This window comes from Rana temporaria, chromosome 12, assembly GCF_905171775.1.
Source record: "Rana temporaria chromosome 12, aRanTem1.1, whole genome shotgun sequence".
NCBI classification, from domain to species: domain Eukaryota; kingdom Metazoa; phylum Chordata; class Amphibia; order Anura; family Ranidae; genus Rana; species Rana temporaria.
Genome location: NC_053500.1, coordinates 92,897,764 through 92,925,026, shown reverse-complemented (window position 1 = coordinate 92,925,026; position 27,263 = coordinate 92,897,764). Strand labels below are relative to the sequence as shown.

The 27,263-nt window shown below is 44.9% G+C and overlaps 1 protein-coding gene across 3 annotated transcripts in view; it reads left to right on the top strand.

Moving 5' to 3' along the window:
• The window catches only part of RUNDC1 (RUN domain containing 1), a 239,369-nt gene that overhangs the window by 6,672 nt on the left and 205,434 nt on the right, over window positions 1-27,263 (top strand). The window contains exon 2 of one of the 3 annotated variants that reach the window (XM_040331855.1): window positions 15,603-15,608. The exons of the other annotated variants lie outside the window; for them this stretch is intronic. Within the exon in view, the coding sequence (XP_040187789.1) occupies window positions 15,603-15,608 (6 nt within the window). The remainder of the gene's footprint in view (window positions 1-15,602; window positions 15,609-27,263) is intronic. 3 annotated transcript variants of the gene reach the window in all.

Below are 27,263 nucleotides of genomic sequence, written 5' to 3'. Positions count from 1 at the left end.
GTCCCCCTGTGCTCATCCCATCCTGTCCCCCCTGTGCTCATCCCATCCTGTCCCCCCTGTGCTCATCCCATCCTGTCCCCCCTGTGCTCATCCCATCCTGTCCCCCCTGTGCTCATCCCATCCTGTCCCCCCTGTGCTCATCCCATCCTGTCCCCCCTGTGCTCATCCCATCCTGTCCCCCCTGTGCTCATCCCATCCTGTCCCCCCTGTGCTCATCCCATCCTGTCCCCCCTGTGCTCATCCCATCCTGTCCCCCTGTGCTCATCCCCATCCTGTCCTCATCCCCATCCTGTCCTCATCCCCATCCTGTCCCTCTGTCCTCATGTCCCCCTGTGCTCATCCCATCCTGTCCCCCTGTGCTCATCCCATCCTGTGCTCATCCCATCCTGTCCCCCTGTGCTCATCCCATCCTGTCCCCCTGTCCTCATCCCCATCCTGTCCTCATCCCCATCCTGTCCTGTCCCCATCCTGTCCTCATCCCATCCTGTCCCTCTGTCCTCATGTCCCCCTGTGCTCATCCCATCCTGTCCCCCCTGTGCTCATCCCATCCTGTCCCCCCTGTGCTCATCCCATCCTGTCCCCCCTGTGCTCATCCCATCCTGTCCCTCTGTCCTCCCATGAAAATGACAGGGCGGGTCTTAAAAAGGAAGGGGTGCATCATATATAAAGTAGGGGGTGCGCAAGTTTTACCAGGCCTAGGGCGGCACAAAACCTAAATACACCCCTGGTATGCCTGCACTAGGATATGGGGCATGTTGGCCGACTGGACGCCGCACTCTGCCCTGCTCACACTGGGAATTAGCGTGCATTCCACTGCCGCTGAATGTAAAACTAGGACCTGGAAGGGATGTGACCGGAAGGCACCTCTACATATGTTCCGTATCGCTACGTCATCAGGAAGCATTCCGGTCACTAGACAGAAGACTCTAAAAAACCTGGACACAAAATCAATTTCCCGCCACTCGCGATCCAACAGGCTAACACCTGCTTTAACTTGGTAACAGAATACGGCATTACATTCATTATTACAAACATCTAGAAGACATTATTGCAACAATATAGAAAATAATCATTAAAATTTACAATACATGAAATAAATACCTAATGCATTAAAGGGGTTGTAAAGGAAAACATTTTCTCTAGTCGTCTTCCAGGACAGCCTCTTGAGACCTTGGGCTCCTCCCTCTGGGACAGGAAACACGTACACCTTTTTGCTTTAAAAGGCAGTCCTCCCAGGTCTCCTCCTCAGTTATTGTGTTTCCTGCCAGAAGGGAAGGAGCACGTCAGGGACTAAGATCTGCTGGACTTCCCTCTCTGCCTTGGTACCCCTCTGTTCCTACTCGGAAGAGGAGGTCACCGATTCCCACTGCTGTCCTTTACGCTCGGGGAGAGCGGGAACCCTTGCTGACAGGCACCCCCCCCTTGTCCCCAGTACCTGAGACCATGGCCGGCGTTGGTATTCCCAGCGAAGGTACAGCAGCGATGGCGGCGAGTGACGCTGGCTTAGCCATGCCGCTCTGCACTGCAGACTTCCTCCTTCCGGAGCGGCGCTGAGGGGCGGGGCGGATGCGTTCCAAGAGGTGGAAGTGCGTCATAGGAACATCGTCATCAAGGGGCGCCGCCGGATGTGGTCCCGTCCGACACATGCGCAGCAGAGGAACGTAGGCACCCGGAGCGGTGTGTTACAAGCGCAGCTGGGCTGCACAGGACACCAGGACTGGTGGAGGAAGCGAGGGCGGCTACAGACTCCGGGTCCACCGGCTCCGGCATCTCCCAGGTAATGAGCACAGTGGTGTATGGTCAGGGGGATGTTTTCTGATGGACTGTTGTCCTGGCTGTTTGTTTACTTTCAGATCAAAGCTCAGGACAAGACACCGGTCCAAGTCCCTAAAAGAAAGTGCGCTGTATGTGGGGAGAAATTAAGCTCTAACTGGAAAAAGCCTCTATGTGCAGAGTGCATCGCCAGCTTAGTTAAGGATGACTCCTCGGCAGAATGCCACAAAGTCTTAGCTTCTGTCAAGGATGAACTAGCATCCACCTTTAGGTCTTTCAGGGGCATGATGGACAGGGTGCAGATGCCGTCCCCCATTTACAGGGCCTCTAGTGCACCATCCTTGGCAGCACCAGCTGGGGTGTCTGAGCATGAGGAAGAGGAGGCAGACGGGTCTACACGATCCCAGGCTTCCTCCCAGGTAGATTCAGCATCTGGCTCAGAGACTCCTCCAGGGGGACTAGGTACAAGCTGTCTCTGGATGATGTAGGAGACTTGCTTAAGGCGATTTATGAAACCTTCGAGATCCGAGAGGAACCTGTCCAGTTGTCTAAGCACGACCAGTTATACCAGGGGTGCGGTGCTCAAAAGACCAGGGTTTTCCCTGTTCACAAGTCGCTTGTGGAAGCGATCTTGCTGGAGTGGGAGCAGACAGAAAAAAGGCCTTTTTTTGCGGGAAATTTAAAACAGAGATTTCCTTTTGAGGATGACGCATCTCAGCCCTGGAACAAGGTCCCGAAACTGGATGCGCCTTTGGCCAGGGTTTCTAAAAGAACTGACCTGGCTTTCGATGACCTAGGGCAGTGATGGCGAACCTTGGCACCCCAGATGTTTTGGAACTACATTTCCCATGATGCTCAACTACACTGCAGAGTGCAAGGGCATCATGGGAAATGTAGTTTTAAAACATCAGGGGTGCCAAGGTTCACCATCACTGACCTAGGGTCTCTTAAGGACCCCATGGATAAAAGGGGTGAAATCCTACTCAAGAGAGCATGGGATGCTTCCACTATAGCATTGAAACCAGCGCTAGCGGCTACATGCGTAGCCAGAAATTTGGAATGCTGGCTCAACCAGCTTCAAGCTCACATCACAGCCGGTACTTTCAGGCAACAGATTTTGAAATAGTTTCCGTGGCTCATGAAGGCAGTGGGCTTTCTAGCAGATGCTTCCTCAGAATCTGTGAAGCTAGCAGCTAGATCAGCAGCGTTGGTTAACGCAGCCAGAAGGTCGGTCTGGTTGAAGACCTGGACCGGGGATGCCACATCTAAGCTAAAACTCTGTGGCTTGCCGTTTTCAGGAGACCCTCTGTTTGGCCCTGGCCTCCAAGAAGCGTTGGAAAGAACGCAGGACAAGAAAAAAGCCTTTCCCGAAAGAAAGAAAAAAGATGGGAACAGACGTTTTTTTCGAGGGTTCAAGCAGAACCAGAAAGATAGCAATACCCGTCCTAAAAAACACTGGTCAGGCCAGAAGGGACGAGGTAGAGGAGGAATCTTGTTTAACCCTCCTCAGGCTATCCCCAAATCCCAGTGACGCCCAGGTCCCTGAGGGAGGAAGGTTGGGGGAGTTCCTCTTGCAATGGACAGAGTCTACAGTCAGTCCGTTTGTTCAAGACATCATAAACGGCTACAGGCTGGAATTCTTTCCCCCCCCCTCCCCTCTGGTATTTTTGGTCACTCGACTCCCAAGGGATCGGGAGAAAGTGGAGGCTTTGGGCCTCCTTCTGGGAGACCTATTGGACCAGAGGGTCTTAAAAGAGGTGCCCCAGACGGAAGTAGGTCAGGGGGTGTATTCCCACGTTTTCGTGGTGAAAAAACCCTCTGGAGAATTAGACTGATATTAAACCTTCGTCCCCTAAACAGGTTTTGTCAGGTACAAGCAATTCAGAATGGAGTCGATATTTTCGGTGACCAATCTTATTTTTCCAAATTGTTTTATGGCCACGGTGGACCTCAGAGATGCATACTTGCATATCCCGATTTGCCCGGAAAGTCAAAAATTCCTGAGGCTAGCGGTGAAGATGGGGTCAGCCATCAAGCATTTTCAGTTCAGGGCCCTCCCCTTCGGGCTTTCCTCCTCCCCAAGGATATTCTCCAAAGTCCTAGTGGAGGCCTTGGCGCCCCTGAGAATCCAGGGCATCACGGTAATTCCATACCTGGACGACCTCTTGTTTGTAGCCCCGTCAGGTCCCCAACTAGAGAGCGACCTGAAGGTAGCCCTGTCCTTCCTGCGCTCCTTAGGATGGCTGGTCAACAAGGAAAAATCACAGCTAGTACCTTCCCAAGAAGTCATATATCTGGGGTACAGAATCTCCTCAGTAGAGAGGAGGATTTTCCTTCCTCAGGAGAAGATTCTCAAGCTAGAGCGGGCGATTGCTCAGCTTCAGACAAATCTGGGGGCCAACATCAGAGAAGTGATGAGAGTTTTGGGCCTTATGTCGGCTTGTTTCCTGGCGGTGCCCTGGGCCAGGTCCCATCTACACCCCTTACAGGGTCTTATGCTCAAACATTGGAATGGCAGGAAGGAGGGATTGGACCTTCCAATGCCTATTCCAAACATCAAGAGAGATCTGTGGTGGTGGCGGTCCAGAGGGAACCTAGAGAAGGGTCTTTCCTGGGATCCTCCAGCAGCCTTGGTGCTGACCACCGACGCCAGCAGAAAGGGTTGGGGAGCCCACTTGGAAGAAGATTGGACCCAGGGACGATGGTCTTCCTCGGAAGTCCTACGGTCGTCAAACCAAAAGGAGCTGTTGGCCGTTCTAAGGGTCCCGTTTAGTGGGACAGCACCTACAAGTCAGAACAGACAACGCTGCCACGGTCGCCTACATAAACAAACAAGGGGGCACAAGGAGTCCAGCCCTTCAGGCCACGGCTGCACAAATTCTAAGTTGGGCAGAGAAAAATCTAGTGTGCTTTTCGGCAGTCCACTTGAAGGGTTCTCTAAATACCCTGGCCGATTTTCCTCAGCAGACAACCCATAAATCAAGACGAGTGTTCTCTGCACAGGGGAGTATTCAAACAAATAGTGTCTCTCTGGGGACTACCAGAGGTGGACCTATTTGCAGCAGAAGGGAACAGGAAGACTCCAGTGTTCTTCTCTATTCACCCACAGGACAGAGCGAAGGGAATAGATGCCTTCGCCCATCCCTGGCATTTCAGCCTGGCCTATGTCTTCCCCTCCAGTAAGGTTAATCCCCAAGGTGATTTGGAAGTTTCTCAGGGAACCTGCAGACTTGATTATGGTCACGCCTTTTTGGCCCAAGCGGCCATGGTTCGCCAGCCTGAAAAGACTGGCCCTGTATCCACTTTGGACGCTGCCGGAGAGAGAAAACCTATTATCCATAGGTCCAGTCCTTCATCCTCAGATAAAGAGTCTGAAACTGACCGCTTGGTTTCTGAAGAACAACTTTTGAAGGCCCATGGTTTTTCAGATAGGGTGGTTAAGACCCTCCTGGAATGTCGTAAACCGGTAACAAGGGCAATCTACTCCAAGATCTGGAAGAAGTTCAATTCCTGGAAGATGGAGCAGGGGTTGGCTCGGCCTAACATCCCAGCAGTACTTGATTTTTTGCAGGCAGGGGTGGAGCTAGGCTTATCCATCAGCACCCGGCGGCTGCCTTAAGTATTTTTTTGGAGACTCCTTTTCAGCAAGATCGTTTCGTTAGAAATTTTTCCAAAAGCTTGTCAAGGTCCAAGCCCGTTAGTCAGAGCCTGCCCCACTTGGGATCTTTCACTGGTACTGAAAGCTCTTGCCAACAAACCGTTTGAGCCACTGGAGGAATCTTCATTAAAGCATGTCACGTTAAAAACAGTGTTTCTAGTGGCTTTAATCTCAGCCAGGAGAGTTAGTTAGTTTCTATTAGAGAGCCCTTCCTAAAAATTTTGAATGACAGGGTCATTCTTGGGACGGATCCTAGTTTCTTGCCTAAAGTGGCATCGACCTTTCACAGAACTCAGGATATTATACTGCCAACTCTTTATTCCTCTTCAGATGATGATGAGGGGGAATTGTTGTCCTTATTGGATGTTAAAAGAAAAAACTTTTATTTTATTTAGAAATCACAAAGGAGTCCAGGCTTAGTGATTCCCTTTTTGTTAATTTTTCGGGTGCCCGTAAAGGCTACGGGACATCAAAATCTTCTATCGCCAGGTGGCTTAGGATGTTGATTACTGAGGCTTATCAGTTAGGGGGTAAGGAACCACCTACAGTCAAAGCCCATTCTACCCGGGCAGTTGCAGTTTTCCAGAGCGAGCCGGAGCTTCCCCGGAAGAGATCTGTAAGGCGGCAGCCTGGACATCTTACTCAACCTTTGCAAGACATTATCGGTTGGACTTGCTGTCAGACAAAGATCAGGCCTTCGGACGGAGGGTCCTCTAGACAGTGGTCCCTCCCCAAAAAAACTAGTACGTTTCTTGCTTGTCATCTCAAGAGGCTGTCCTGGAAGACGACTAGAGAAAAACCTGAGTTGGGCTTACCGGTAACTCTGTTTCTAGGAGTCTTCCTGGACAGCCAGAGTTTTTTCCCACCCGTTGTCAATTTAGGTACTGGTATTGTGGTAATGATCTAACGATATGTTAGTAGATTGTGTCTTTCAGGATCTTCTGTTATTTCTCGGGCAAACTGAGGAGGAGACCTGGAGGACTGCCTTTTAAAGAAAAGGGTGTATGTGTTTCCTGTCCCGGAGGGAGGAGCCCAAGGTCTCAAGAGGCTGTCCTGGAAGACTCCTAGAAACAGAGTTACCGGTAAGCCTAACTGTTTTTTTTTTTTTTTTTTTTTTTTTTTTATAATAAGCATCCTTTACCTGCAGACATTCCTCTTTTCACTTCCTCATTGTTCGTTTTTCCTCAGAAGTTGCTCCTATTTCTTCTCTGTTCTGTTCACTTCCTGCTTGTCTGATTGTTACTCACCACCGTGAATGGAGGCTTTACTGCGGTGGTCAGTGACGTGCTCCCCCCCCCCCCCCCTCCCTCCTGGGAACTACATCTGTGCGGCAGGACGCTCTCTACGTATTAGAGACTTCAAGGAGGTGTGAATTACTGGGCTTTCCCGCAATTCATACTGGGGAAATGTAGTTCTTGCATGAACGAGCGCCACAAACCAGGAAGTGAATGAGTGAACAGAAACTAGAACGCCGGTGATATAGATGAAGGAATTTAATAGATGTTTACTAGTTTTTTAACAGAATCATTACACTATTCTGTCTGTCTACCTTGCCGACATTAATTTTAGGCAAAAAAAATGTTTCCTTTACAACTCCTTTAAAAACTATGATATATAAACTTCTAAGAGAATGTGCAAATCTTTATGCTGGTGCCAACAATATATTCTTGAAATAGACAAATGAATAATGTGTTGGGGCTTGAATGTGAGATTATGGTCTATTGAAAAATTATTTTAACATCCGTACAAAAAGGTTAGAACTGGACTACAAAATGTTCAATCGTTAGTGGATAGGGGATACCAACAATCCTGGTCGCTCCGGATTGGCCACGCCATCCCTGGTACGCGGATCTGGTGGTAGACGTTCCTTGGCGTCTACCTCTACGAGAAGATCTGCTGTCGCAGGGTCCGATCTTTCACCCTGCTTTACAGTCGTTGCCTTTAACGGCATGGCTGTTGAGAGCCAGGTGCTGAAGGACCGAGGCTTGTCGGACTCGGTGATTTCTACCATGCTACGAGCACGGAAGTCTACTTCACGGAAGATTTACCATCGTACGTGGAAGGCCTACATCTTTGTGTGAGGAGATGAATTGGCACCCTCGTGCATACGTGATGTCCCGGATTCTGCTGTTCTTACAGTGTGGAGTGGATCAGGCTCTCGCCTTAAGTACGGTTAAGGGTCAGATCTCGGCCTTGGCTGTTTACTTTCAGCGACCCTTGGCGGCGCACTCTCTGGTGCATACGTTTGTGTAGGGGGTTCGGCATGTGGCCCCTCCTGTGCATCCTCCACTGCCTCCACGGGACTTGAATTTAGTCCTCTTGGTACTTCAAGAGTCTCCGTTTGAGGACATTCGGAAAATTCTTTTGTTGACTCTGTCTCAGAAGGTGGTTTTTCTGGTGGCGATTACTTCGGTAAGATGAGTCTCTGAACTAGCGGCCTTGTCTTGCAAGGCTCCCTACTTGGTCATCCACAGGGATAAGGTGGTGCTGCGGCCACAGCCGTCATTCTTTCCTAAGGTTGTTTCGGCTTTTCACATTAATGAGGACATTGTTCTTCCAACTTTATGTCCTCGGCCGAAGAACCCGAAGGGAGCCACGTTGCATTCCTTGGACGTGGTTCGAGCCCTATGGGTGTACTTGTCTGCGACGGCTTCGTTTTCGGAGGTCGGATTCACTGTTCGTGTCGGTGACTGGTCCTAAGAAGGGTCTGGCGGTCTCGTCGGCCACCATTTTTAGGTGGATCAGACAGGTCGTGCTTCAGGCCTATGCCCTAAAGGGGCGGGCGCCCCCCTTCCCGATTTTGGCGCATTCGACCAGGGCGATTGGTGCCTCTTAGGCTTTCCGCCATCAAGTGTCTGTTTTACAGGTGTGTAAGGCAGCGACCTGGTCGTCAATCCACACCTTCTCAAAGTTTTACAAGGTGGATGTGAGTGCATCTTCGGATGCCTCCTTTGGCCGCAAGGTTTTACAGGCGGCTGTTTAAGGTTGAAGTTCCTCCGTTGAGGAACTCTGGTTTGTTTGGGGTGAAGTTTTGGTTTGCTGTGTTTTCCCACCCCTCGATTTTTGACACTGCTTGGGGACGTCCCTAAGGTCAATTGCTGCGGTGTCCGTCCATGAACGGAAGAGAAAATAGGATTTTTGTACTCACCGTAAAATGTATTTTTTTCTCTTGAGTTCATGGACGGACACAGCACCCGCCCCTCCTTTGTTTGTATTGCTTGTTTACGAACTGGGGCTGCATGAGGCAGAGAGAGGGATGTACGCGGGGGACCCGCCCCCTGGGAGGTACTGTGAGAAGTGTTTTTAACATTTAGCGTGCTGTTTTCTGCCTAGTCTATCTCCTAAAAGGAAGGATAATACCCTAAGGTCAATTGCTGCTGTGTCCGTCTATGAACTCGGAGAAATGGATTTTACGGTGAGTACAAAAATCCTATTTTTACTGGTATTTTCGGAGTTTGTGGAATTTAACCACCTCCCTTTTTATCCAATCAGCAAGTTCCCTTTTTAATTTACCTGTGGCATTGGATTGAATTTTTTTTTTTAGACGTAGTGGTGTCGGCTAATTGTCTGTGCACCTGTTTGTTATATTCTTTTCTGAGTAATATTAATCCCACCCTTTATTTGCAGGTCTAACTACAATCTGTTGTCCTAGTTTTTGAATGCCTTACCATATACGTTTTTTTTATTTTTTTTAGCTTATCTTGGATGATCTTTTTTGAATACCTCAATAAAATTAGTAACTTTTTGGGGGATTAAACACTGATTTGTTTTTAAGGCCACTATGTACAAATTCATCTGCTATTGGATCTAATGGAGTGATAATGGGAATTCCCTGCATAGTGTTTTTTAAGGTTTAATTTTCTTATTTTCATATTTTGCTACATCTAAAGGTTATTATCTGGTGCTAAATTTAAACCTTGAGCTAGGACAGGGTTCGACGTAATCCGGGCGCCAGGTCGCAATTGCGACTAGAATTGGCGACCTGGTTGAAGGAAGCATAGGCCTGCAGAAGGCCACAAAGCCGTGGCCTCAATTACCATCCGGTGTGGCCCGACGCAATCTTTCGATGGTGGAGGTGGGGGCACAAGGACACGGGATACCCCATCCTGTGTCTCGGTAATTGAGGCCGCGGCCTTTTGCAGGTCTATGCTTCCTTCTGTAATCTGGCGCCATCTTGTTGTGGCCGTTGGTATGACATAACAACCAGCAATGCTAATGGAGCTTCCCCTGTGTTTTCACTGCCATCTCCTTCACTCTAATTGTAACCCCCAAACATATATAGATTTATATATATATATATATATATATATATATATATATATATATATATATATATATATATATATATATATATATATATATATATATATATATATATATTTTTTTTATTTTAACACCCTAGAGCACAGGTGTTCAACACAAGGCCTGCGGGCCGAATCTGGCCCTCCAGGGTATTTCATGTGGCCCTCGCACCTCTCCTGCAGCTGCAGGAGAGCTCCAGCCCTCCTCTGGTCCTACTCCAGACCATTACTTTCTGCATTCAAGCAATGTATCCAGCTTTTTCCCAGCAGCAGCATAAGGAAAGGTGGGGGGGGGGGTTGCACTGTGATGTAAGGGAGAGTGGGGAATCCACTTCTGATGGTGGGGTGGCCCTTGACATCTATTGTAAAGGGCAGGGGATGGACATCTACTCTTACAGATACAACCGGCCCTTTTGAGGGCAATCATAATGCTGATGCGGCCCACAATGAAATTTGAGTTTGACACCCCTGCTCTAGAGAATAAAATGGCGGTCGTTGCAATACTTTGTCACACTGTATTTGCACAGTGGTATATCTTTGGGGAAAAAATTCACTTTTTTTAATTAAAAAAATAAGACAACAGTAAAGTTTGGCCCAATTTTTTTATATTGTGAAAGATAATGTTACGCCGAGTAAATTGATACCCAACATGTCACACTTCAAAATTGCGTCCGCTAGTGGAATGGCGACTATCCTTTTACCCTTTTTTAAATCTCCATGGGCGACGTTTAAAAAAATTCTACAGGTTGCATGTTTTAAGTTACAGAGGAGGTCTAGGGCTAGAATTTTTTTTTTTCTCTCGCTCTACTAATCGCGGCGATACCTCACGTGTGGTTTGAACACCGCTTTCATATGCGGGCTCTACTCAAGTATGCTGTTGCTTCTGCGCGTGAGCTCGGCGGGACGGGGCGTGTTTCTGGCTCCTAACTTTTTTAGCTGGCTCCTAGATTCCAAGCAAATTTGTCAAACCCTGAGCTAGGACCTCCATTTCCTCCTCCAAGAACTGGACCCCTGCCAGGTTAAAGAGCCCCACATCTGTTTCCGCTCTTTCTATATGATCTATACCCTCCTCTAGGGGGTCTGGGTGGATAATGGTTACCATAGTCTTAGTAACCATTATTCTCAGGTATCCTATTCCCCAATGGTGCAAACCTGTTGTGAGTAGGGACTGAATATTGAGGGTATGTGGTAGGGTTGTCCCGATACTAGTATCGGTATCGATACCAAGCATTTCCCCCGAGTACTTGTACTCAGGTAAAATGCTCTGATGCTTCACCCGATACCTGACGTCTCTGTATCCTCCTCCAGTCCCCCCCTCCATGCTGCTCTCCCCCTCCGTGCTCCGTGTCCCCCCTCCGTGCTGCTGCTGTCCTTCTCCATTATTCTGTTCTCCCCCTCTGCGCTCAGTGTCCCCCCTCTGTGCTGCTGTCCTCCTCCATTATTCTGTTCTCCCCCTCTGCGCACAGTGTCCCCCCTCCGTGCTGCTGTCCTCCCATTATTCTGTTCTCCCCCTCCGCGCTCAGTGTCCCCCCTCTGTGCTGCTGTCCTCCTCCATTATTCTGTTCTCCCCCTCCGTGCTCAGTGTCCCCCCTCCGAGCTGCTGCTGTCGTCCTCCGTTTTTCTGCTTTACCCCCTCCGCTCTCCATGTCCCCCCTCCGTGCTGCTGCTGTCGTCCTCCGTTTTTTCTGCTTTACCCCCTCCGCTCTCCATGTCCCCCCTCCGTGCTGCTGCTCTCCCCCTCCACGCTCGGTGACACCTTCCATGTCCCCCTTTGAGCTCTGTGTCCCCCTCCATATTCTCCTCTGCCCCCTCTGTCAGGATGTAGAGCGGTGGTAGGAGCCGCTAAACCCGGCTCCTATCTTTTTTGAATGAACAGTGTCAGTGATCACTTACTCTGTTCATTCATATAACTGAAACATCGTAAAGTGTGTTTACGATGCTTCAGTTTATGAATGGAGAGGAGCCGCTGTCTCCTGTCCATTCATTTTCAGTGCAGCTGAGAAAGGGACTGGGAAATCTGTGTCCTTGGTCCCTTTTTCTGTCTCAAAGGGGAGAGGTCAGAGGTCTGTTAAGACCCCTGATATCTCACCAAAGCCTCCAACAGAGCTAAAAAAAATAATAATTGCAATAAATAATAAAGAAAAAATTAATTTTAAATTTTTTTTAATAAAAAACACACTGACCCCATCCACTCCCCCCCCCCCCCCCCCCCCAAGAAAGCATTGTAAAAAAAAAAAAAATAGTAAAAAAAAAAAATTACTGACATAAAAAAAGTATCGGTATTCGGTATCGGCGAGTACTTGAAAAAAAGTATTGGTACTTGGTCTTAAAGAAATGGTATTGGGACAACCCTAGTACCGGTATGTGGTTGAGTATTGGGATTCTTAACTTTGGTTTTTAGGTGTGTTCGGAGGTCTGCCTTTTTTTTTTTTTTTTTTTTTTTTTTTGTGTGTTGATATTGGAATTATTGGTCATGTGCAATAATATCTCGTATTTCGATCTCTTTCCACTGAGGATTCTTTAGACCCTGGGGGGTTAATGTCTTCCTGCCATTTGTAGACTTTATTGTCATTAAAATCTTTAAAGGGGTTGTGAAGGTGTGTTTTATTTTCTTAATGGGTTCCTTTTTAAGCTAGTGCATTGTTGGTTCACTTACCCTTTCCTTCGATTTCCCTTCTAAATGTTTGGTTTCTTTGTCAGAATTTCTTACTTCTTGTTTCTCCTCAGTAAGCATGCCCCCATCATCCGAGCTGTTCTGGCTGGGGGTTAGTCAGCTTGCTCGCCCCCTCCCTTGGGACTACATCCCTGTGGTAAAATGTCTCCCCACAGGGATGTAGTCCAGAACGGCTCGGATGATGGGGTCACGCTTACTAAGGAGGAACAGGAAGTGAGAAATTCAGACAAAGAAAAAAAAAACATTTGTGAAGGGACATCTAAGGAAAAGGTAAGTGAACCAACAATGCACTAGCTTAAAGGAACCTATTTAGAAAATAAACAAACCTTTACAACCCTTTTAAGGTCCTTTTTGGTCATTTTCTCTATCCTATATGGATAGAGAAAATGACGTTTTTGTAATTCTTTAGCTCTTTTCTAATAGTCATTGGTACCCATGAATGGTAGCATTTAAAAAAAAAAATTGGATTCCAATAGTGTATTTTTAGCTTTTCTTCTTCTGATCATATGCTGCATACCGTATTTATCGGCCTATTGCGCGCACCCGCGTATAGCGCGCACCCCAGATCTGGACGTGAAATTCCTGAAAAAATATGTTTTATTACTTAGTTTTGGTGTCTTGCACGGCGGCCTTGTCCGGTCCGGCGTCCGTCTGCGGCCTTCGTGGTGTCCTCCCCGCTTGTCCCGCGCTGTCTGAGCCGATTCCCGCACTGTGTGTTTGAACGTCGCCGACATATACCGAGCGCAGTACACTCGGCCATGCTCGGCTTCTCTCGCATAACCGCAAGGGGTGCCGAGCGTACTGCGATCGGGAAATGGCGGCGGATTCAAACACAGCGCGGGAAGCGAGTATCGGCATATATTGCGCACCCACCATTTTGCCCTGATTTTAAGGGAAAAAGTGTGCGGTATACGCCAATAAATACGGTAAGCTTCTGTTCACAACCATTGAAAAACTGGTACCATTCATCCAATAAACTTCCACTCCATCAATAGGAGTAACATCCCATCTGAGTCTTCTTGGAATGAGATTTTTTCTCTATGTATATCTGCAACGATGCAATGTTCCACCACAATCTAATCTGCTTTTCCATGTCGTGTTGGATCTGCTTAAGACCCCTGTCCAAATCAACATTGGGGCTGGGGCTTTGCTGAATAACACTGCGCTAGGTACATTTTTCTGTCCCTCATAAAAATAGTGATAAGTGAACATAACCTCACACCAGTGACTGGTAAATGTGCAAGTTAAGATGCTCCCCTGAAATGCTGTAGATAATCTATTGTGCAAGTAGTACTCAACACCACATATACTTTGCACAGTAAATTATCTACAGCATTTCAGGGGAGCAGCTTAATTGGCACATTTACCAGTCACTTGCGCCAGGTTTTGTTCACTTATCACTGGTTAAATGAAAGGGCATTATTTTTCTTGTAATCAAAGACTTTCAGCCCCATTGATGTCATATCCTTTGGAAAAGAGTGCTCCCTCCTGGTGTCGGGAGAAGGACTTTCACTCTTGTTGCACATCACATCCGAGCAGGGAAGAAGGATTAAATTTCCCATGTTGCAAAGGGAAATGCAGGAAATGAGAGGCAGTATCCCCTAGGGCCGAAACAACTAATCGATTATGAAATTAATCGATTACCATTTTCATAATCGATTAATCGGCCAGTAACATAATGGGGTTAAAATTTAAAAAAATATAGCCCTTTACAGTACAATAAGAGCAAATCTGTACTGTAAATATTACTTTCACTGTCCCACAGTAAAAAATGAACCCCTTACAGAAACACACTATGTTCATTTACATGGTTTCACATCCATGATTTTTTTGGTTCAATATACTTCAATGGAGAAGCTGCAGTATAACATTTTTTGTGGCAATTTGTTTTCTAACCTGCCCAACAACAAATTGGCCCAAAAAAAAAAAATGCAAATCGCAGCAGTTATTTTTTATTAAAAGGTTATTAGCCGATTAACCCCCTTAGTGGTATTCCCGAGCGTGACTCGGGGTGGATTTTCTATGCAATTATCGGTAACCTCGAGTCGCGCTCAGGGTAGCTGTGCAGAGCCTGCAGCGCGCGCTGGCTTACCTTTTCCAGGCAGGTTACTGTACTTGCCTTGTCCGTAGATCCAGCGATGCATCCCCGCTGTGTGAGCGAGCGGCGTCCTCCATTCGATTCACACAGTGCCTGCGACGTTCCCTGCAACGTTACGACGCACGGGGGCGGAGACCGGCGCCAAATTCAAAAAAAGTAAACAAACACATTACATACAGTATACTGTAATCTTATAGATTACAGGACTGTATGTAAAAAAATACACACCCCCCTTGTCCCTAGTGGTCTGCCCTGTGTCCTGCATGTACTTTTATATAATAAAAACATTTTTTTTGTGCCTGCAAACTGGAGATTGTCCATAGCAACCAAAAGTGTCCCTTTATGTCAAAAGTGATTTTAGAGCAGCTAGAAAACAGCGATAATAAATTATAATCACTTGCAGATTGAGCGATAGCAATTTGTGGGGAAATCCGTCATAAAAAAATAAAAGTAATGACAGCGACAATTCTGCAACTGAGCAAATTTCAGTGATTTTGATTTGATTACATTATTGAATAATATTTATTATAATTGCATTGTCATTTGTTATAATTTATAGTTATTTATTATATTATAATTTTATGATTTTGTGTTTCAAACTTTATCATTCCCGGGATGCCTATTAGACTCTTGTTTGGACAGATTTAAGTGAGTTATTCCTAAGAATTGCAGGCCTACAATATAAAACGCAAAATTTCCATGCAAAATATTTGTACCGCTTTTGGTACGTAATTCCAGACAGAATCATACCGCCTGGGATGTTAATCAAAACAATAAACGGCCAACTAATCGATTATGAAAATAATCGTTAGTTGCAGCCCTAGTATCCCCAGAGGAGCAAAGGGCAGCTGTCATACCTTTGTGCAATATGCTGCTTGTTTCTAAAAATGTACACTTTTTTGAAATTCTTGGCTGTATAAGCCAACTTTTACCTTAAAAAAATTCACACCTAGTCCTTTTTTTATTTTTTCTTATCAACCTGTAAATCTTTCTGCACTTGTAAGCTGTAGTTTTACCTTATTTACCTATTTTTAACGTTTTCTCCCCCCCCCCCCCTTTTTTTTTTTTTTTTTATTTTATTATTGCTGTCCTTTCCAGGAATTGGTAAGTGTCATATCTGTATGATTTTTTTTTTTTTAAGCTTGGCATGTGTTAGGATACCTGTCCTTCCAGTAGTGCTTGCTTTTGAAACTGTTATGCATATATGCAAAAATATCTACTAAAGACTGATAAATTAAGCCATTCCATGCAAAAAGTGTAAGCCCTGGCTCTTCATATCTAATAAATCAGTAGTGGACAACTTTATAAATACAGAGGGCCATAAGTGCAGCCCCATGTCAAAAAAGACACAAACGGCATTGGTATTTAACCACTTAAGCCCCGGACCAATATGCTGCCTAAAGACCCAATGGGTTTTTACAGTTCGGGACTGCGTCGCTTTAACCGACAATTGCGCGGTCGTGCGACGTGGCTCCCAAACAAAATTGGCGTCCTTTTCCCCCACAAATAGAGCTTTCTTTTGGTGGTATTTGATGACCTCTGCGGTTTTTATTTTTTGCTCTAAACAAAAATAGAGCGACAATTTTGAAAAAAATTCAATATTTTTAACTTTTTGCTATAATAAATATCCCCCAAAAACATATATAAAACATTTGTTTTCCCTCAGTTTAGGCCGATACGTATTCTTCTACCTATTTTTGGTAAAAAAAATCGCAATAATCGTTTATCGGTTGGTTTGCGCAAAATTTATAGCGTTTACAAAATAGGGGATAGTTTTATTGCATTTTTATTTTTTTTACTACTAATGGCGGCGATCAGCGATTTTTTTCGTGACTGCGACATTATGGCGGACACTTCGGACAATTTTGACACATTTTTGGGACCATTGTCATTTTCACAGCAAAAAATGCATTTAAATTGCATTCTTTATTGTAAAAATTACAGTTGCAGTTTGGGAGTTAAACACAGGGGGCGCTGTAACATTTATTGTTCACTTAGTGTGTGTTTACTACTGTAGGGGGTGTGGCTGTAGGACTGACATCGATCGAGTCTCCCCTATAAAAGGGATCACTCGATCGATGCGCCGCCATAGTGAAGCATGGGGAAGCCGTGTTTACACACGGCTCTCCCCGTTCTTCAGCTCCGGGGAGCGATCGCGACGGGGCGGCTTTAAACGAATAGCCGCGCCGTCGTCCCGGATCGCTCCCCGAGGCTTACCGACCGCCGCATGTAGCGGGGGGGGGGGGGGGGGGGGGTCCCGATCGGACCCCCCACCCACGTCAAGCAGAGCACGTACAGGTACGTTGATGTGCCTGTCCGTGCCATTCTGCTGACGTATATCTACATGAGGAGGTCGGCAAGTGGTTAATCACTTGCGCACCGAGCATATTCTGTTGCCGACAGTCAAAAGACCACCGGGAACCAGCTCGGTCCCTTTTCCCCTGTACACACGGCAGGTTTTCCCGACAGGAAAACTGCCAGGAGAACTTTGGTCGGGAAAACCGGCCGTGTATTCTCTCGCAGTGTTTCTCCTAGGAAACTTTTTAAGCCGCAGTTTTCCTGTCGGGAAAACTGCTAAGGAGCATACACACGTCCGGTTTTGCCGGCCAAAGGAAAACATGGCACTTTTCCCGACGGGAAAAACGATCGGGTGCACTAGGCATCACACTTCTCTCATATACAGTATAGAGCTGCACGATTCTGGATAAAATGAGAATCACAATTTTTTTTTTTTTTTTGGTTTCCAAAAAAGATTGATTCTCGGCATAACATCTTTCACATTATACAAAATAATTGGGCTAACTGTACTGTTTAGTTTTTTTTTTTTTTTTTTTTTTTTTTATTCATTGAGGTGTATTTTTCCCCAAAAAATAGCTTTTGAAAGACCACTGTGCAAATACAGTGCAACATAAAATATTGCAACGACCGACATTTTATTCTCGGGGGTCTCTGCTAAAAATATATAAATGTATGTTTGGGGGTTCAAAGTAAATTTCTAGCAAAAAATACAGATTTTAACTTGTAAGCAACAAGTGTCAAAAAAAGTTTAGTATTAAGTGGTTAAACTGCCCACTTTTGTAGAGTGAAGTATGTCCCTTTGATCTAAAAGAACCAAGAGATACTTTGTTTCTGTTTTTATCTCAGCGCTGTTTATAAACATTCACTGGCTGAGTTTTTTTTTTTTGACAGCACTCAGCAGAGAACAGCTCTGTACTTATTAGTGGGAATGCTTTAATAAGCATTCCCAGTATTGATATCCGTAAATGTATTCTTTATTCCGTACGTTTTTTGGCTCTGCGTAACTTCTGCATACTTTCAGCTATTGAGGCCATTCATTTTTTAAAATGTTCATCTCGTTCAGCTAACGCGGGGACTTCAAGTTTTTTTTGTACTATTTATACTTTTTAAAATATTAAGCTTTTAGACACTTTTTTTTAACATTGAAGTCAATGAGAACATCCTTTTTACCGCTTCAAATCACACGCGCTGCCAAAAGTTTCAGCTCCTTCATACTTTCACTTACAGACACCAAACAAACTTTAAAGCGGTCACAAAATATTCAGCTATCCGGCTATGACTTTTCAGATTGATATATTTTATAGTTTTTGTGAAAAAGCAATTTACGTTTAGTGTTTTTTTTCTGAAAAATCTAATCGGTTATAATGCATTCCTATGGAAGGTGTTTTAGAGTGTCATTTGACCTTTACAGTGGAGATCATTGAAAAAAAAATTATCTTTTAAAAAAAGGGGAAACAAATTGCTCTCACGCCCACAAGATCTACTTGTCATACACAATTTATATATCGAAACGTAGGTATTTTTGTCTGGTTTCAGGCAATGTGATCAGTTTTGTGATAGGCATTTGACTTTTAGTTCCAGGAGCTTCTAAAGGACAAGAGACCGATATTTTCTCTCATTGACTGTAATGTTAAAAAGACTTTAAAATGTTTCTGCAAAACACACAGACACTCTTTTCTAAATCGCTGACATGGCCACATTTTTAGGTTCATCAACATAAATTTCATATCGATGCGTTCACAAGGGCCGTGTCTTTCAAACGGTGAAGTCGCTGTATCGATCGCATGTATGGCTGTGGATTTATTAAGGTTTGTTTGAAGGCTTAATTCATGTATTTGGTCTGTGAATTAAAAGGCGTTTGGAATGGTATTTCTTTCCATAAATATCTTTCTTTACCTCCAGTGCAATATTCCTCCTCACTGACCTGGGGGGGGGGGAGGGGAAACCTCTTGAGGGGGGAGGGGCGAGCAGGAAGTCAGGATACTCTCTACTTTGCAGATAGAGAAAGGAGCTGTGTGTCCTAAAGATAGTGTAGTGGTTATGGTGAATTGGCTTTGGTGCGGGCTCAGCTATTCAGCATTCCCACACGCATTTTCCTCAGGAAATGCATTTTCTAGTTTGAAAATGCTGCATTAAGATCGTGAGGGGGGGGTTGAATCAAGCTCAGGATTTTTTAACGATTAATTGTGCAGTTCTAATACAGTATGTAAAATCAGTAGTGTGTTTTTCAAGCAAAAAAAAAATAATAATTACTTTGAACTCCCAAACATTATATACATTTTATTTTTTGGCTGAGGCCCTAGAGAATAAAATGATAGCCATTGCAATTTGTTGGGTATTGGCGCAGCAATTTTTCAAACACAATTTGTTTTAAAAAAATTAAACTGTATTGCATTTTCTCCAGTCGTCTTCCAGGACGTCACACCTGAGATGACACAGGAAACACAATTAACATAGTTTAAAATGCCCCTCCCTTCCCTCTGTCCCTCAGTTATTGATTGTGTTTCCCACAGCGTGGCATTAAAAACCGTTTTTTTTGCTAAAGACCAGAAGTCTGGGACGAGGTCTCCTCCCTCCCCCTAAATTTATCAGACCAAAAGCAACCAGTGGTGGGCTGATAGGGTTTTGTTCCATCGGAGGGGGGGCTCCCTTCTATTTTAAATACTCGGGGGTGGGGAAATACAGCCAGGGTGTTGTATCAGGAATCCCCCTGAGATACTGGGCACTGTACACGGTAAGGGTGTTTCATGTTCCCAGGGACCGTACATCCCACTCTCTCCTACCTGACAGTGGTGGATGATGGGAAGGAGTAGTTTATATACCTCCATCGTGGGGGGGAGGGAGTCTCTTCCATCTCTGTGCCCGTGTAGTAGGACACAAAACCGTGGTGTCCCGGGTCAGGATGGCCGGCGGAAGCCGAAGATTCTTCCTTCACTTGCCGCTCTGCGCTATCGGAGTCCTCCGGAGCCCATTGCGCATGTCCGGATGCTGGCGGCGTGCGCCAGGGAGGTCCTGTGTCCCCAACACTGAGAGATCCCAGAAACCGGTTCCATGTTACTCTGACGAGGAAGAAGCGGAATCCTCTGATCAGCAGTCTCGTGAGGATGGAGAGGATTCGGACCAGGATAGCCTGTTTGAGACTAGACCTGGGGGACATCTCTTCGCAGTCGAAGACATAGTAGAGCGTCTCCTCAAGGCAATATATACATCTGAGGATATTCAGTTACCGTCCACTCAGGTCTCGGCACAGGATAAAGTGTATAGAGGGCTCGGCAAGCCACAGGCCAAGTCCTTCCCAGTGCACCAATCTCTTAAGGATATAATCCTAAAAGAATGGAAAGAACCTGAGCGTAAAAGTTTTAAAACTTAAATCCTGGAAGCGTAGATTCAATTAGGATGAAAATAAATTCCTTAAGGTACCGCATCTGGATGCTTCCTTGGCACAAGTCTCCAAACATTCTGATTTGTCCTTCGAAGATTCTGGAAACATCCGCGATCAGATAGACAAGAAATCAGAAATCTTATTGCGTAGAGCCTGGGAAGCTAATGCTGCAGCCATTGCTCCAACATTGGCTTCCACTTGTGTGGTCAAGAACGTGGATGCATGGGTCGGCAGGTTGCTGGACCATGTGGCACATGAGGGCACATCTAAGGTGGTATTAGATTCTCTAGAAGTCATTGGTAAGGCAGTTGCCTATTTGGCGTATGCCACGGTAGAAACAGTTAGAACTACTGCTAAGTCAGCAGCACTTCTAAACTCTGCTAGGAGGGCACTTCTAAACTCTGCTAGGAGGGCTCTTTGGGTAAAGACGTGGGATGGAGATTTTACATCTAAATCACGTCTCTGCGGTATACCTTTCGAGGGCTCACTACTTATCGGTTCAGGTCTAGAACAAGTCCTGTCCCGTTCGACAAAGGCAAAAATTTCCCTACAAAGCCCGAGAGAGATAAAGGGAAGACATTACTTTTTTTTTTATTCTTTATTTTATGTTATTTTTTTCACACTTAATTTCACACTTTTCACTTAATTTCTCCTTATACAAACATATATATATATATATATATATATATCTATCTAACTTTAGCAGTGCACAAATTAACATTTTCCTTTTAAACTTATTCTCATTAATCGTTGTGCCTCTTAACCAGATTTCAAGAGTCTACCTTCGTATCCACTAATTGTAGCTATATAATGGTAAACTCCCTGTTCCCCCAGGGCAGCCCTCCCTCTAGGTCCCTCTTCCCTCCTCCCAAAAAAAAAAAAAAACTCTCTTGGCCCCTCCACCTCCCCCTTCAGAGGTCACGTTCTCTGAATCTTATATATGGGGTCCACACCTGTCTATGCTTCTCCTCTTGTTCTCTTATTCCCATCGTCAGATTCTCCATCTGCTGAATTTCTGTTACTCTGCCTAACCATTGTTGTCTGGTCGGCATAGATGTACTTTTCCACAGAATAGGGATACATGCCCTTGCTGCAGTCAGTAAGTGTCTAATCAGGGAATTTTTAAACTTTGCCAGGGAAATTGGGAGGTCAAGTAGTAAATAAGTAGAAGGGTTATCTCCCAGATCCACCTCTGTAATTTCTCTCACTGTGTCAGTGACCATTTTCCAAAAATCTTTCAACTTTACACACTTCCAAAATACATGCAGCATGGTAGCTTCCCCTTCTCCGCAGCGCCAACAACGTTCTGATACTTCAGGGAATATCCGCTTTAATGCGACAGGAGTTTTGTACCATCTAGTTAAGATCTTATAGCCCCCTTCCTGGTATCTAGTAGCGAGAGAGGCTTTGTGTGTAAAATTGAAGATTCCCGTTTTCTGTGTCTCAGAGTTTAATCCCCAGTTCTTTTTCCCAGGCTTGTATAAATGGCAATTCCTTTGGAGCTACTGCCTCTCCCAGAAGGATATACATTATAGACAGACCATGCCTCAGCGGGTCGCCCTTCAGGCATAATTCCTCATATCTTGAAAGATCTCTATCCGCTTTACCTTGTGGGTTCATTGCTCTAATAGCTGCTTTTAATTGATTTAGTCTCATTGGATCTATTTCCCTGCTGAATACCTCTTCCATTTCTCCCCCACTCATCCTTCGGTTCTCATCTTCAAAGTGTATTAGCCTACTCATTCCTGAACGTCTAAGGCTCCATTCACACCTAGGCGTTTTTACGCCTGTAGCGCGACGCGCACAAACGCCAGAGGGACGAAAAGTAATGAAAGGCAATGGGGATGGTTCACATCTGAACGCCTAAACGCCTGTAGCCTGTAGCTCAAAAAAGTTCCGGACCCTTTTTTGTCGCTCCTAGCGCGCGATATGCGCGTATTTGAGCGTTTTTTTTTTACATTGAAGTCAATGTAAAACGCCTGATACACGCGCTTGTACAAGCGTTTTGACGCCTGTGTTGCTGAAATCCCAGGAAGAGGAATAAAAAATTCCTAGGAGAGCAACAAGTGATGTCAGGGATGATCATTTTTCTTATTGGCTAATATGGAAAAAGACAAAGTACAAAAACGTCGAATGCCACTGTGCGAAAACACGCGCATATACGCGCGACAAAAACGTCGGTAAAAATCGCCTGTAAAAACGCCTGTACGCCCTACGCCTAGGTGTGAATGGAGCCTTAGGTTGTTAAAATGTAAATCTGCAAGGCCAACCTGAAATCTAGGATTACCCAGCACCGGTATTAATGGACTTGGGTATTCCGAGATTTTGGTTTTCTTAAATATCTTTTTCATGACTCGTAATGTGGCTCCTATTGTAGGATGTTTTTTCACCTCTTGTGGAATGTCTACCTCTTGGATCCACGCCAGTCCCTCCAAGGGGATGTTCGTGTTTTTTTGCTCCATGAGGATCCATGGCTTAGTTTTCTGATGGGCACACCACTCTACTACTCTTGCCATATGGCAGGCATCATGGTATCCCATTGGTTAAGGGAGGCCTACCCCTCCCTTTTCCTTTTGGCATCGTCAGAATATCCCGCCGTTTTCTAGGTACTTTTCCTGCCCAGATAAACTTGGCAAATCTACTTCTTAAGTCTCTCAGGAACCCTGATGGAATCTTTACCGGTAAGGTCTGAAATACATAAAGTAATCTTGGCATCACGTTCATTTTAATAATGTTAATTCTTCCGAACCAAGTAAAGATTTCCTTGTCCCAACGTTGGAAGTCTGCCTTGATCTGCCTTACCAGGGGTACGAAGTTTAACTCATAGGTTCTTTTTAAGTTCTTCGGTATCCTTGTTCCCAAATAAAGTATATGGGAGTCTGTCCACTTAAAAGGAAAACTAGACGCCAATTGCTGCTGCCTCTGCCTATCTACTTCTACTCCCATCGCCTCCGATTTGCTATAATTCACCTTTAAGTTGGAAAGATCCCCATATTGCTTTATCTCCTTCAATAAAGATGGTAGAGATAATTCTGGGGTCGTTATCGAAAATAGCAGATCATCTGCGAATGCAGCGACTTTGTACTCTACTCCTTTGACCCTGAGTCCTCTTATATCTCTGTTTGCACGGATAGTTCTCAGGAAGGTGAGGACAAAGATGATCGGAGAAAGTGGACAGCCTTGCCTTGTCCCATTTCTTATTGGGAAGGGATCAGACATTACATCGTTCACCTTTACCCTAGCCGTCGGGCATGAGTAGAGGCCTGCAATCCAATTTTGCATCCCTCCTCCCAGCCCTATATGTTGTAGTGTAGCTCTCAAAAATCCCCAATCCACCCTATCAAAAGCTTTCTCTGCATCAGTTGATATTAGTACCAGAGGATTTTGATAGAGTTGGGACATATAGATGGTACTTAACACTCGTGTATTCTCCCTCCCTTCTCTTCCAGGGGTAAAACCAACCTGGTCTGGATGTATTAGGGAGGGTATATGAGTCACTAATCTGTTAGCAATTATTTTTGAAAAAATCTTTAGATCTGTGTTCAATAGGGATATTGGGCGGTAGCTAGGACACAATGTCTGATCCTTCCCTTCCTTGGGGATTACGGCTAGGTGTGCCCCCAGAGTTTCTCTGAGCATCGGCCGTCCTTCTTTTAATGAATTAAAGGCCTCCAAAAATTTAGGTGCCAGTTTTTCAAAAAAAAGTTTTATAGTAATGTATATCCATCTGGACCCGGGGATTTGCCTGGTTTCATTTCTTTGATTACTTCTAATAGTTCCTCTAATGTTATCAACCCCTCCATGCTGGTAGCAGTTTCTTCTGAAATTTAGACATGCCTGATTCTTTTAAGTATTCCTTTACTCTTTTCTCCCTGCTCTGATTCCTCTCCGCTGTAGGTTTACTCTCCAGCTGGTACAGTCCACTATAATATTCCCTGAAGGCTTTTGCTATTAGCTGCGATGAACTAACTAATTTATCTCCTTTTTTATTTTTATTTTTTCAATGTAATTTTTAGCTCTTGTTTCTCAATGCATTCGCCAGCATTCTGCTTGGTGTGTTCCCGTATTCATAATACGCCCTCCGGCATCTGCTTAATTTGGCCTTCGCCTTATCCATGAGTATCAGATTTAATTTATCTCGCAGGAGCGTTAATCTCTCTTCAGTCTGTACCTTTTGCGATCTCTTATGTTCATTTTCTAATATTCGGATCTCCCCAAGCAGGAGGTCTAGCTTTGCATTGAGAGATCTCTTTTCTCTGGGCTCCTAATGAAATAAGGATACCTCTCAGATAACACTTATGTGCCTCCCAATTACATAACGGTGATGTATCTTCATCTTTATTTAGTGCAAAAAACATTTCTTTTTCCTGCTTTATCTTTCCCTCGTATTCTGGGTCTTTAATTAGTGTTTCATTGAGCTTCCAGTTCCATTCCCTGGGGCCTGTTATCCCCCACTCAAGAGTGCAGCTGACTGGGGCATGGTCTGATGTTGAAAAATAACCCATTGAGGTTTCTCTTGGGTTTAACAATTTGCTTTGCTCTAAGAATATGTAATTGATCCTAGTGTATGTTTTGATGAGTAGAAGCTGTAATCTCTCTCATGGGTATGTAACGTCCTCCAAGTATTTATTGGGTGTAGATCTTGTAATATTTTTCTTGCTTTTCTCAGTTTTATGTTAGATATCTTATAGGATCCCTTGGAGGAGCACAGTCTAGGGTCTAGGACCATATTCATATCTCTCCCCAAAATCAAGACCCCCTCTTTCTTTTGAATTACAATCTCTGCAAATTTTTCCAGCGCCGAGACCGGGTCTTCGTTTGGGAGGTAGATATTTACTAGAGTGACCTTTTGCTCATTTAACGTCCCCTTTACCATGATAAATCTTCCTTCCTCTTCAACCTCCACTATTGATTCCTTCCATCTTGTACTTTTAGCTAACAGGATAGCTACTCCATTGGCTTTTGAGGTCTGAGAAGCCCCCATGTACGCTACTGGAATTTTTTGACTCTTTATCTTTGGGATCTTATCTTTCCTAAAGTGTGTTTCTTGCAGAAACACAATTTGTGATTTTAGTCTCCCTAGTTCCATTATTATTTTTGATCTTTTTTCTGGGATATTTAACACTTTCACATTGTAGGTAGTAATGTTTATTCTATCCATCCTGCCTCTTCCTCTCTACTCCCCTTGTATTTCCCCCTATAGCTTCAAATACGCACAGCAGGCTCCGGTTAGGGGAGAGAGGAAGAGGAATAGAGGAGGATCCCGAGGGACCGAGAGAGAAAGAAACAGGGCCGGAGAGAGAGAAAGAAAAAAAGTACCTCCCCCAGTAGCTCAGATTATAGTCCTCTGTTCGAGAATCTGGGTAGTCCTTACTTCCCACCTCCGTGGTGTTCCCTTAGGTTGGAACCATCCCTCGGTTGGTGTGGCAAAAAAATAAAATAAAACCCCACCCCTGAGCGTCTCCGACTTCCCTCCACCAGGAGGAGAGGCGCTCTAATGGGGAAACGTATAAGAGCATTGCGGAGAGTCACGCCTTCTGCCCAACCGGGAGTGCCACTTCAATATTTAATGAATCTATTTCCCCCCTCCTCCCTGGGTCCCCCCCTGCCCCCACATGGGGAGGAGGGAAACCCACCCCCCCCCCAAAGTGCCCCCATAATTTAGACAGATTCATTTCTCCAGCAAACATCACAATAATATCTACAGGCTAGTCGTATGGCAATAAATAATTTAAACATTTGAACAAGTAGAGAATGGAAAGACCCCCCCACTATTGTCCCATAAACCCCTCCAAACAGTCCCCCTTGTGGGAGGTCCTAAGAATCATCTATTTTCTCAAGAATATGTTCCTAGTTTCTTATTGCTCATACAGTCAGGCAGCCCTTTCTGTCGCTACCCTCTTGTCTCCCTCTTTCTCCACCATCTCTTCTTCCCTTGATCTCCTCCTCTCTCTCCCCCCCTTTGTTTTTCTTAGTGTACCGCATGAAGGTCTTCTGACTATTTCAGGCCTTGCTTCCTTACTTCCTTTTCCTAAGTCCCCCTCTTCCCTACCCCCCTCCCACCTTCCTCCTCCCCCTTCCCCAAACAAAAAAATACCCCAGTCGACTCCCGTGGAGGGAAATAGGAATTGTAGTGAAGTGGAAGGAAAAAAAAAATGTTATTTTATTATACTATGTGGGAGAAAAAATAGAGAAAAGGTTATGTGACGCGGTCTCATTATGACCTTGTACTAATCCCTAGTGTCGTATATTAAATGTTAACAACCGTCTTACATGTGCTATGTATATGTATATAAATACATATACCTAAATGCCCCTACCACCATTAGAATAAGTATCGCGTATCATACCATAACTACCTGTATTAAGTACTGTAAATCTATAAATCTAAAGTATGTGACCATGTTAGTAAGAGGTGAAACTATATATCTCACCCCTAGTGTAAAAAAAAAAAAAAAAATCCCCCTTTCCTTCCCCTACCTCCCCCTCCCGCCCCATCCCCTCTTCCCCGTGATTAACGCCTAAAAAAAAAAAAATGAACATCCCTTTCTCCTACCTTCCCCTCCCTCCCCTCCCTATCTCCCTCCCCTCCCTATCTCCCTCTCCTCCCTATCTCCCTCTCCACTCTACTTCCTCCCCACCCCTTCCCCTCAAACCCATCTCCCTCCCCCCCCGGACTTGGGTATATATGCTTCACAAAAAAAAAAACCTTAACATTAGAATTAGCAATTATTGGCAATCATTAGCCATAATTGGCATTAGCATTAACATTGTACTTGGTCCAAAAAATAAAAATAAATCCAGCAAAAAACAATAAGCAAATTTTACTTCAAATTTACTTCATGTCATTGCTGCCCAGATCTAGATATTTATATTTATATTTAAACGAAGAGGAGAGTTAGTCACCCAGTATCCCAAATAATGGGAGAGAGGAAAAAAAGAAAGAAAAAAGGGGCCTCTATTGGGGGTCCTTCCAAGCTCTTCTCTTCTCTGTGACTCTGTGATATTATACCTAATAGTTCTATATGTTATAGTAACCGTCACTCCCAATCTGTGTTCTGTGCTACCATTATTAACCG